This window comes from Leucoraja erinacea, chromosome 7, assembly GCF_028641065.1.
Source record: "Leucoraja erinacea ecotype New England chromosome 7, Leri_hhj_1, whole genome shotgun sequence".
NCBI lineage: Eukaryota > Metazoa > Chordata > Chondrichthyes > Rajiformes > Rajidae > Leucoraja > Leucoraja erinaceus.
In genome coordinates, this window is record NC_073383.1 from 6,679,614 (window position 1) to 6,692,304 (window position 12,691).

At 45.7% G+C, this 12,691-nt stretch overlaps 1 protein-coding gene and 1 non-coding gene across 2 annotated transcripts; both read right to left on the reverse strand.

Moving 5' to 3' along the window:
* Positions 1-2,175: 2,175 nt before the first annotated feature.
* atp5f1b (ATP synthase F1 subunit beta) lies at positions 2,176-12,223 on the reverse strand. Its single transcript, XM_055637706.1, has 10 exons — positions 12,066-12,223; positions 10,248-10,430; positions 9,906-10,080; positions 8,894-9,015; positions 7,794-7,978; positions 6,734-6,892; positions 6,505-6,627; positions 6,102-6,314; positions 2,595-2,796; positions 2,176-2,483 (listed from the first exon to the last, which is right to left on the reverse strand). Exons 1-10 carry the CDS (start codon positions 12,157-12,159, stop codon positions 2,386-2,388), a joined length of 1,554 nt encoding a protein of 517 aa, XP_055493681.1. The 5' UTR covers positions 12,160-12,223; the 3' UTR covers positions 2,176-2,385.
* LOC129699186 (small nucleolar RNA SNORD59) lies at positions 6,391-6,463 on the reverse strand. Its single transcript, XR_008723798.1, has one exon. It is a non-coding gene; the product is annotated as a small nucleolar RNA SNORD59 (small nucleolar RNA).
* Positions 12,224-12,691: the final 468 nt, after the last annotated feature.

Consider the following 12,691-nt stretch of genomic DNA (forward strand, 5'->3'; position numbering starts at 1 on the left):
TCGAGACCCTCCTTGAGGTTAGGGTAAGTGAGGGGAGTGGAGAAGTTGAGATGGTTGATGTCATGCCGACAGTGAGAAATTAAGAGGTCAAAAGAGGGTAGAGGCCGTGCAGGTGAGTCCAAGATGAGGGGGTCTGGTGGAGATGGAAGAAAGGGTCATCACTGGGTAGTCCTTCCCATAGAAAAAGGCACGGAGGCAGAGGTGACTGAAGAAAAGCTCTACATCGTGGCAGAAGCAGAACTCGTCGAGGTGGGGGTGGAGGTGAAGGAAGGCGAGGCCTCTGTTGAGGACAGACCATTCCGTATCGGGGGGGGGAGGGGGGAGGGATGGTGACCTCCCATTTTGTGTCTATCTTTGGTGTAAACCAGCATCTGCAGTTTTGCTATTGCATTTTGCCTGACCCACTGAGTTACTCAACGGGTGAGGCAGCATCTATGGAGCGAAGGTATAGGTGACGTTTAGGTTCTTCACTCTATAGATGCTGCCTCACCCGCTGAGTTTCGCCAGCATTTGTCTATCTTTGATTTTTTCCAGCATCTGCCGTTCTTTCTTAAACACTGAGTTACTCAAGCACTTGGCGTGTATCCATATCCTCATATCTGGATGTGCTGGTGTTGGAGAGGGTCCAGACGTTTACGAGAAAGATCCCGGGAAGGATTGGGTTAAGATGTGTGTTTGACGGCACTGGGCCTGCACACGCTGGAGTTTAGAGATACAGCGTGAAATCAATCCCTTTTGGCCCACTGATTCTACACCGGCCAGCAATCACCCTGTACACTAGCACTTCCGTACACACTAGGGACAATTTACAATCAATTCTGTATTCATTTACAGAAGCCAATTAATATACAAACCTGTACATCTTTGGAGTTTGGGAGGACACCGCCTTCCTCATTTTAAAACCTACAAACCTCATCCAAGGACTACCTCATAACAACCTCCAGTTGTCCATCACCCCTGTTCTACCATTGCCTCTCATAATTTTACTTAGTGAACCCTGGCTATAACAGACCACAAAAGGACATACAGATTTGTAGGTTAATTGGCTTCTGTGAATTGTTCGTGTGTCGTCTAAAACTTGTGTACGGAGGTAGCTGGTCGGGGTGAACTCAGTGGCATGTTGGTCCTGTTGCCACACTATCTCTAAACTAAACTCAACTAAAATGGTTTACAAAACACTACTCAAATGTGCAATTCTTCAGTGTTCAAAACACTTCCATTAGTAGCAAGGACAGCAGAAAAAAACAAAGCTACATCAATGTACAGTATCTGTATCACTCCTTTTCCCCACTCCCATTAGGCAAAAGATATTGAAGACATTTCAGGTCAAGACCCTTCGTCAGAGAGGGATTCTAGAGATATTGTAAGGCAAAGTGTGAAAACAACAGATCAAAGCAGATGATGAACATGGCAGAGGCGAGTGTTGGTAGAAAGAAATTGGCTGGTTCTGAGATCGTGGAAGAAATAAGAGGGGGTTAAGCCCTTCCTGATGGGGGATGGAGGTGTAGTGACTGAACATCCATAGTGAAGATGAGCTGCAGTCTGGCCTCCGTGCAGTAGATTTATATTTCGCTTAGCAAGCTTTCAACCCAGCAATATATTGATTTCTCTAACTTTTAAGTAGCCCTTGCTTTCTCTCTCCCTCCCCAGTTCTAGTTCTCCCACTGGGTTCACTGTCCTCCTGATTAATCTGAGTGATTGTATGCCTTGTTGTCACCTTCCTCATCCAGCATTTTGCGTCTTTGGTTTAAATCAGCATCTGCAGTCCCATCCTACACACTTATTTGAACCAATAACAGGTTGACTAGCAAATATAGCCCCCCATTTTTTTTTATAAAACTCACTCTTACAATTCCCAGACACATCTCCAGAATCTAAGGGTTTTTAAGGTGATCTACTACCTTAATAGCCACTATGTAGGATTCAAGGAAGTAAATCACCCAGGCCAAGGCATTTGTACATATTTAGCCCCTCTTGTTCACCCAAGTGCGAGGTCATGCACTTCCGTAAGAATCAGAATGCAGCTTATCTAATGGAGATTCTATGCAATTTGGATTTTTGTTCAAAATAATCTGTTTATTTTCAGGTCAGAATTGGCCAAAATGAAAGCATTCAAAACCAGTAAGCTTCTACCTGCTAAATTTACTTGCCAACAGAAGTTCCATAACAAAAGTATTACAGCTGATAAGTTTATTTTGGTCATGTGCTGTGATCACTATCTTTTTATGATGACTCCTTCAGACATGTATTTCAGATTCAGACAGAACAATTTTATTATTCTTCCGATGTAGAAACATTAAATAGCTTTTGAATCTATGTTATGAAGACAATACATCTGAAGACATTCCATACAAGTTACAATAAAGCCAGATGATTGTTACAGCATTACGAGTGTTCCTCAGCCAACTTCTGTGCCTTGGCAACTGCTTCTTCAATAGGTCCAACCATGTAGAAGGATTGTTCGGGCAAATTATCATATTCACCTGCAAATGGGCGAAGCAAAGTGTGAAAAGGAAAGCTCGTAACAAGTATTTACACCACACAGTAATGAGGCAAACAACTAAAAATGTAATTCAAACAAGCAAAGTGGTTACCTTTCAGGATATCCTGAAATCCCTTGATGGTCTCTTTGAGGGGCACAAGTTTCCCCAGATGTCCAGTGAACACCTCAGCAACCTGGAAAGGCTGAGAAAGGAAACGCTGGATCTTACGAGCACGAGCCACAGTCAACCTGTCTTCCTCAGACAGCTCATCCATGCCCAGGATGGCAATGATATCCTGCAGAGACTTGTAGTCCTGAAGATAAACAAATACTGCTTTTAGTTTACTTCATGTCAAGGAAATAAACACCGTACTATCACTTTAATGAGGAAGAACTAAAGTACAGAAGTAACCACAGAAGTAAAATTAATGCTGCAAATAGTCAGATCAGGTAGAATAAAACACAACATATGTCTGATTGATGAAAAATTGGTTTGAAGGGGGGGATTATTGTTTACCCATCAGCTTCTGATCTCTGTAGGTAAATTCTGATTAATGCATCTCACTAAGTACTTGTACTAAAGATTGTACTTCCAGTGGCGCTGGTGCCAGCAGCCTCCACCTACAGCCCGGTATCTTTTTGTTTTTTTGTTTATTTAGTTATGTAAAAGTGTGTTTTTTTGTGGTTTTTTGGTGTCTTTATGTGGGGGAAGAGGGCACGGTGCGGGGGATACCGTCCTTCAGCCGCTGCCGCTTCCTGGTGAGGACGCGACTATTATTCGAGTCGCGTCCTCGCTCCCCCCCCTCCCCCCACAGCGGCCTACCTACCTGGATTGGCGCGGCCTTTCCTGCCGGGATCGACCGGAGCTCCAGCAGCGGCGGGACAGCGCTGAAACATCGCGGGGCTGGCGATGCCTTACCGGGGGTCGCCGTCTGGAGCCCGGAGTGCTGGACCTGCTGCACCAACATCCTGGAGCTGCGGTTTGCGGAGCTCCCAACGCGGGCGGCGCTGATGGACAGCGCGGGGTCCTGCGACTCTGCCCAGCTCGGCCTGTGGACTCGGGAGCTGCAGACTCCGGCAGCGGGAGGCGGCTGATCAGAAGGTCCGGGCTGCTGAGGAGGAGGAGGATGCTCACCGTCGGGATTGCTCGGAAGGCCCCGTCCACGGATGAACACGGAGGGGAGGCTGGCTGGACTATGGTGCCTTCCTCACCTTGGTGCCATTTATGTTATGTTGTGTCGTGGACTTTCTGTGTTTGTGCTTTTTTTACATTTTAATTCAATTTCAATTTTATTTTTAATATGTTTTATTATTTATTTATTATTTATTTTTATTATTTCTTTGTGATTTTTTAATGATACTGCCTGTAAGGGAAATTCATTTCGTTGTCTCAAATTGAGACAATGACAATTAATTTGAATACAATACAATACAATAAGTTATTGCATGCAGGCTAGGAATTAACTATCATAAGAAATTTTAAGACCTTAACAGAAGTGGTTAGTGGCGGTGCCTAATGGCAGCGGCTCGACTACAGTCGTCTGTCTTTTTTTATTTTTGTCTCGTTAAATGTATGTCTTTGAGTCAGTTTTTATTTTTATTTTTAGCTGTGTATATGTGGGGGGTGGTGGGTGGGGGGCTGTGGGGAAACCGTTTGAATCTCTTCCCTGTGCGGGGACCCGACTGTTCGCTGTCGGGTCTCGGATGTCGTCGGGCCTAACATCGTGGAGCCGGCGGCGACCTCCGGCCGGGACTAACCTGAGGGCTTCAGTTGCAGAGCCTGCGGAACTGGCCAACTTCGTAGCGGGAAGAGCTGTGGTGGTGTGCGGCTACGACCCGACTTTTGGAGTTCGGAGGCACCGGCCGCAGACCCGGTGGACAGGAACATCGGGAGCACGCAGGTCCCTGGTGGGAGACCGTTTTTCCGAGCTCCCGCAACGGCGACTCCTCCCGCTGGAATCGCGGGTTTAAGGACTTGGAGCCAGGGCCTAAAATCGCCTGGCGTGGCTTAAACGGCCTCAGGACTTACCATCGCCTGCCGGGGGCTTTAACATCGGAGCCCCAGTTCGCCTCGACACTGCAGTTGGACTGCTGGACCACGGGAGAGGGAACAAAGGGAAGAGATAAAGACTTTGCCTTCCATCACAGTGAGGAGATGTTGGAGACTCACTGTGATGGATGTTTATGTAAAACTGTGTTAAGTGTGGGTCTTGGATTGTGTGTAAACTGTAGAAATGATATTTCGTTCAAACCTAGGTTTGAATGACAATAAATTGCATTCTATTCTATTCTAAGTGTTGAACTAATCATGCCATCTAACACAGCCCTCGTCAAATACCATTACTGGAGAAATAAAATATGCAACATTAATTCAAGAATGTTTCTTAGTGACACTTAAAATCAAAGGGAGATTCTACGTTTGGCATTACCAATGCAGCTAAATTAATGTCATCTCTTTTTACATCTCAAACACAAAAAAGTGGAATATTAGGTTAGGTTGAGATCCAGCTTTGACAGCTTTTTACACCAGTTAGTCACAAGGCATTCCCTACCTTGCTGTCTGTCCAGTCCTACAGCTCCACAACGTAGCTAACACAGATGCATAAATCTGTCACAGACCCTGCTACCCCCTCCCTTGTTTCTCACATCCACCAGGAATAGACCTCACCCGCTCTTGGGGATTACCAGCACAACTAAGACATAAGAAATTGCTCTGCTTCAAATTATCCCTGCACCCCCCCCCCTGAATTTTCTACTTTCCATATCACTTTAGTATAGTTTGGAAATACAGTGTGGAGACAGGCCATTCGGCCCATTGAATGCGCGCCGAACAACGATCCCGCACATTAAGACTATCTTACACACATTAGGGACAATTTACAATTTTACCAAGCCAATTAGCCTACAAACCTGTACGTCTTTGGAGTGTGGGAGAAACCGGAGCGTCTTGGGATCACCCACGCAGGACACAGGGAGAACGTACAAACTCCTCACAGGCAGCACCTGTAGTCAGGATCGAACCCACGTCTCTGATGCTGTATGGCAGCAACTCTACCGCTGCGCGACTATTTTTCATGTCTGAAGTTGAGAAAAATTATTGTAGGACCAGTCACCCTTCAGTGCTGGAAAGGACCCAATCTTGCTCCGGAAACTGAATGCCCTGGCATTCTCTCCAACTTTATTTGCCAAGGATATTTCCAGGCCGCTTCCCCCATCTAATTTCTTAAATTATCACCTACTATATTCCTCAAAAGGTGCCATTAATCTGCCTTGTCTCCTTACTTTCCACTGATCAAATATTCTTTGTCACTCAAATATCAGACGAAACCAATACTTCCATGACCGTTTCAAATTAATCTGACCCAACTAGAGATAAGAGACAGCAGATGCTAGATCAAACAAAAACAAACTGCTGGTGGAACTCATGAGTTGCAGGCACCCTTCGTCAGCTTCAAGGGTCCCAATGCAAAATCATCTGTCCATTTCCCTTTACAGATGCTGCCTGGTCATGTTCCTCTAGCAGTTTTCAGCCCATTTAACCAGATCTAAACTCCAATATCAAACTGGACAATATTACCAGTAAAATTTAAATTGTTTCTTCAGAGAAAAGGACACTAACCTGCAGGATTTTCTGCACTCCACGAGCCACTTCATAGTGTTCATTTCCTACAATGTTGGGATCCATGATACGTGAAGTCGAATCCAGAGGGTCCACAGCTGGGTAAATTCCCAGTTCAGCAATCGCACGTGACAGCACAGTTGTGGCATCCAAGTGGGCAAAGGTTGTAGCAGGGGCAGGGTCAGTCAAGTCATCAGCTGGCACATAGATAGCCTGCAAGAACACAACAGCTTAACAGTATGAAGCTTAATTTACTGGAGGGGAAAAAAAAGTCCTGGTATCTACAAAACCACCTCAGATTAGTTATATTTTGCTTCATTATGCTCAGGAGAACGAAAGTCAATTTTCCATCATCATGGGGAATTGATGAGATAGATCAGGTGTTCACTGGTTTTATAGCTACCTGCACTGATGTGATCGACCCTTTCTTTGTGGTGGTGATCCGTTCTTGCATGGTACCCATGTCAGTCGCCAGAGTTGGCTGATAGCCGACAGCAGAAGGAATACGTCCAAGCAGAGCAGATACCTACACAGCACAAGAGAACATGGTACTACTTGCTCAAACACCACTCAAAAGCTGTAAAGTATGTTACAATAAAACATCTCTTGCTAGCGACTAGTAGCAGGCTTACCTCTGAACCGGCCTGAGTAAACCTAAAGATGTTGTCAATGAACAACAACACATCCTGACCTTCCTGATCACGGAAATATTCAGCCACTGTTAGCCCAGACAGTGCCACTCTAGCACGGGCACCAGGCGGCTCGTTCATCTGCCCGTACACCAGCGCTACCTAATGGGAAGAGGAAAAGTGAGGCACAGACTTGCATGACTATCAAATAAATCAAAACCACAAGATTTTACGGTAAGTTTGTACTCTGTTACGGTTCTGGTCATTCAGCAAAACAATATTCAACACGAGCCCCCACCTCATCTCTTGCTAACTAATACATCATTATCTTCCTTGTATCATGTAGCCTCGACCCATATTCCTTTAATCTCAAGTTCAACCCTACACGTCCATAACACAAGCCCTATCTGTGCATGCGTCATGAAATGCTAGAAGTTAAAGTGCTGTAGTTTTGCTTTTTCTCCACAAATTTAGAGCAAATTTTCATTCCAACGCTCTGATGTATTTGGTGGTGATTTATGAATTCCATAAGGGTCTTCTTCTGTTACTGGAACTATGGTGTCACTTGTACTTAGAAATAGCTCCTATCGTTCCTTAATTTAAGAGCATCTATATTAATGGTAAAAGCATGACTTTAATCTCTACCCCACTAGCCACTCTATTTCCCCCATCTCTTAATAACGTTCAGATCCAATTCAGAAGGGCAAGGAACATCTCAAAGTTTCCAGTTATTTATGCTATTTGCCTCACTTTAAACCCTCTTCTTCCTTGCACTATTTTAATACACTTACCTCCACACGTTCATAGTACTTTCCACACATCAGGTTTTAACATATCTCAAGTATTCAATTTTGATGAGACATTAAACATTTTCAACTTCACACGAGCTGCACTAACTGTATTTCCAGAAGGCCCTACATTTTTTAAGATTTTTCAGCAGCACTTAGTTTTTGGGTATCCATAAAGCTCTGGTAGACATCTCCATTTTGATACCCATGCAGGAAGCCTGAAAGCAAAGGACGGTTATGACTCAACAGGTTAGTACAACTGTGAATCGGATTACCTTGGACGTCGCGTCCTTCAGATTGATGACACCGGACTCAATCATTTCATGGTACAAATCGTTTCCTTCACGGGTACGTTCCCCCACTCCAGCAAACACAGAGTAACCACCATGGGCTTTGGCCACGTTGTTAATGAGTTCCATGATCAGTACGGTCTTCCCGACACCAGCACCGCCAAAGAGACCTAGGGAGGGACAGTGGTAGGCCCAAGACTACACTTATTTTTTGCAGCAAAATACAAGTCACATTACTTTATTTATTTAATTAGAAGTACAATACAGTGGTACCTTTTTACAGGTGCCAAATATATGTTAACATAATACATTCTCTGTACAACTTCATTTTTTATTTTTTTTAAAGAGAGAAATAAGAAATAAAGAGATAGTAAAGAATAATGAAGTGTAGCGTGTGGAAATAAAAAGGGAAAAGAGATAGCGAGGAACAGAAATAAGCAAGGAGAGCAGGAGGGAGATTTTCAAATAGACGGAAGGAGATGCGTTTTTATATTGTTGATCATCTTTCACCCATACCATTTGCAGCAAAATACAAGTTATATTACTTGTCTAGGTTCATTTTAAATTATGAAGCCTTATAAATCCAAAATAAACTAAGATTATTTGTTCCAATGTAATTAACTGGGTTCCTAAATCCTATGGATTAATACTCCAGGCACACTTATTATTGCTGACCCAGAGTGCTAATGCAAACAAGAAACAGAGCTATCATCATTTCACTTAATGTGTTTAGTTATACGCACATACATGCTAGTAACTCCTTGCATCCTGTATGCAATGTTTAAATAGTAATTAGGTCAATTAAAAAAATTAGCAGACCAAAATAACAAAAAGCTTCTCAGAAATAAACCTTTCCAGAGCACGAGATATTACACCAGCTGGGTAACAGCAAGAGTTTGAATGGAACTCCAGAACTTGGAGTTGAACGTAGTAAATAAAAAATGACTAGAAACAAGGGTGATCCAAAGGCCATGCAAAGGAAGGGCACAGATTTCAGGGGATTGCAGGTTTGGAGAAGACGCCAACATTTTTAAAACGTAAAAATTGAGCCCAAAAGTGAGGCTACATTTTCAGACCATACTTACCAATTTTTCCACCTTTGGCATAGGGAGCCAACAGGTCCACAACTTTGATGCCAGTCACCAAGATCTCCTGCTCAACACTCATCTCCACAAATTCAGGAGCTTCAGCATGAATTGCAGCATATCTAGGAGTCAAAAATGTCTATGAAACCCATCCACTGAATTATAAACAGAATACACACCAATATAAACGAGTGAGAGCAAGGAAATGCAAATGCCGGTTTATACCAAAGATAGACACAAAATGCCAGAGTAACTCAGCATCCCTGGAGAACATGGACTGGTGACGATTCAGGTCAGAACCCTTTTCAGACTGATGTGGGGAAGGGAGAAGAGAAAAGAAGAGCAGAGCATGACTGGCAATAGGTGAACACAGGTGATTTGATAAGCAGACTGAAGGGTACCGACCCTAAACGTCACCTATCACGTTCACCAGATGCTCCAGACCAGCTGAGTTACTCCAAACCTTTATGTCAATCTTTAATATAAACCAGTGGATGGATTAACACAATTATTCCAAATGAAAAACATCCAGTCACTTGCACTTATCTTTCATGTTGTTTCTTGGGCAATTAACTTTTGTACTATAACTAGATTTCAGATTTCATTTTAGTGTAGTCAGCCATTGTGGGGAATGATAACAGACAATGAACAAGTTTTAAACCTGGCTTCACAAAACAAGTGAAACCCAAAATACAGAACAAGGCACCAGCGCAATTTACTCAATCACTTGGGACAATTTAATGTTCAATTTAATGCCAGTAATCAAAGTGAGTTATTCACTAGCTCTAAGGCAGACTCAGATGTTCAGTGAGTAGACAAGGACAATTTCTGGCATGCAAAGTTAAAATTCAAAATTGGGTTCAGCTTTGGTTCTTGTAGTAGTTAGTCCATCTTTAACAAAAAACATGCATTAATATATGTTCTACACCTGGATTCACACAAATCTAAATTGAAATTAAAGGACAAAGCCAGAGACATTCACAAGCACATACACCAGCATAAGCCTACTTACTGCTTTGTGTTGATTGGCCCCCTCTCATCAATGGGAGCACCAATGACATTCATAATTCGGCCGAGAGTTTCTGGCCCGACTGGAATCCTGATGGGCGCGCCCGTGTCGAGAACCTGTTGCCCACGCACCAACCCCTCAGTGCCATCCATAGCGATTGTCCGCACTGTGCTCTCACCTACAGAGAGTGAAGTCTGTTAGTCACAACATAGGGAAAATCTGATTTGATTCTATATGGTTTTCTCTCAGATAGTAATTTGTCTTCAGACATTTCAGAAGAACGAAAGTCAATGATCTCTCCTCACTGAGTTCCAACATGAATAGTTTAAACCAAGCCATGCTCACCAAGATGCTGGGCCACTTCCAGCACCAGCCTGGTCTCGCGACCCAACACATCCAGAGCGTTCAGGATTGGGGGAAGCCCTTCATCAAACTTGACATCCACAACCGCTCCAATAACTGCAACAATCCGCCCCTTCGGCAGGCCTGGCTTGGCGGATGGATTTGCTTGAGCGACATAGTTTCGTCCTGTAGTGGATAATAAAATGCAAAACACCAGGCTTAGCAATCATTCCACATTTTATAAAACTGCAGATAGCCACATGAACCAAACCTTGAACTACATCATACATAGGGCAGTACCACACAAGAATAGGCCCTTTGGCCTACAATGTCCACAGCAAAACATATGCCAAGTCAAACTAATCCCCTCGGCCAGCACATGACTAACATCCCTCCATTTCTTGCATATCCATATGCCTGTGTAAAAGGGGTCAAAAGCAGACAAATCCTAGAGCGCTTGTCTATACACCCCTCCCTTTCAACTCACTGGAAAATTGCAATATAGTGTTAACAAAAAATAGAAATAAATGTCTGGGTATTAATAGAAGCAATAACCAAGTTCTTGACTGAAATGTCACCTACTCGTTTTCTCCAGATGCTGTCTGACCCGCTGAGTTACTGCAATTTTTTGAGGCCATCTTCGGTTGAAACCAGCATATGCAGTTCCTTCCCACACATCCAGGTCTGGAATATCTTCCCATCTACTAACGCTAAATGCCAAAGGATGCCAGATAATCAGCAACTTGCTGAATTTAAAAAAAACTTGTCAGCCTCGCTGGCTAAAAGGATGGCCATTCCCCCATCCTTTTTGTCCAATATCTTTGTCACCTCGACAGTCAAGTCTCACTTTCTTATTTTGAAAGTGTCCACAGCCCAATAATGCACATCAAAAATAGTTCATTACCCAATTTCCTCCCGACTGTAAAATACCTTCCAGCCTAAAGCTCTGTTCTGTTTGCCTGTTAAAACCCATGACCTTCTGCAAAGGCACGATATGCAGAGTACTGCCCTGCCGACTACAAATTCAGAAAGATGGGCCCACTCTTGCACTTCACCCAAAAAGCAACTAATGGAATGGTTTCTGGAGCAGGAGAACGGGGCTAACAGCAATAATAAAGACCTGGCACATACTGAGGGCCAAATGGCGTCCTGTGCATTCACGATTATGCAGATACTGCTTGCTCTTTGGCCGACAGTTAATTTTATTCTGGGTTTCTATCCGGTTGTTATGGGGAAGTTACCTCATAAAATTTAGGATTTACTTTCCACAATTTACCAGTCAAGCGAAGATTGTACTGCAAATGCCACACACACACACAGTACGAAAAATACCGGTCAGATCTGATCACTAGCAAATGTTTGTGGACAAGAGGTCGAACTGTGAGGTTGAGGTCACAATCTGTTGGCAGCAGCGGACCCGGCCGGGCTCCTAAGGTGAGAGGCCCGAGCATGGGGACGGCAGAGAAGCCCGGCCCGGCCCCGGCACACAGCGACTGCTGGCTGAGTAAGGGAAGAGGAGAGGCCGGGGCTGCGGCCTCCACCGCTCCAGGCCTCGGAGCCGAGGACGGGCAGAGGTCAAAGTCACCGCGCCTCCTCCCTCCTCCTCCAGCAGCTGCACCGAGGCCCGGGCCTGGGCCCTACCCGCGGAGCTCCCGTCGGCTGCGGCCTGGTCCGGCCCGGGCGGGGGGGATGGCGGTGACCCGGGCGTCCCACCCGCTCCCCGGCCCGGCCGGAGCCCGATTCCCGAGGCCGCACAGTCCGCGCCCGCCTGCCCGCCGTGGGTAGCGAGTCGTGGGTAGCGCGGTGAGGTGCGGTACGTACGCGAGTGTAGGCCGGCGGCGGCAGCAGGGAGGGGGTGGCCGGGCCGCAGGGCCTGCAGTGCGCTCCGGCTGCACCGGGCAACAGCTCCCAACATGGCGGAATGAGACGCGGCCAAGGACAAGACGGGGCGCGGAGCTGCTGACGTCTATATATATCAACCCTGGGGGACGCCAGTGCGCAGGCGCCCGCGCTGCCCGCTGGGATGTGTAGTCCAACTGCCTCGTATTCCCAGGCTAACCCACATTGAGGGACTACAACTCCCAGAGGGCCGCGCGGCCCTGTATTGCCATGTTCACCCGCAGGGCGGTGAACTACAACTCCCAGAGGACCGCGCGGCCCTGTATTCCCAGGTTCACTTGCAGGGCGAAGAACTACAACTCCCAGAGGACCGTGCGGCCCTCTATTCCCAGGTTAACCCGCAGGGCGGTGAACTACAACTCCCAGAGGACCGTGCGGCCCTCGATTCCCAGGTTAACCCGCAGGGCGGTGAACTACAACTCCCAGAGGACCGTGCGGCCCTCGATTCCCAGGTTAACCCGCAGGGCGAAGAACTACAACTCCCAGAGGACCGCGCGGCCCTGTATCCCCAGGTTAACCCGCAGTGCGGTGGACTACAACTCCCAGAG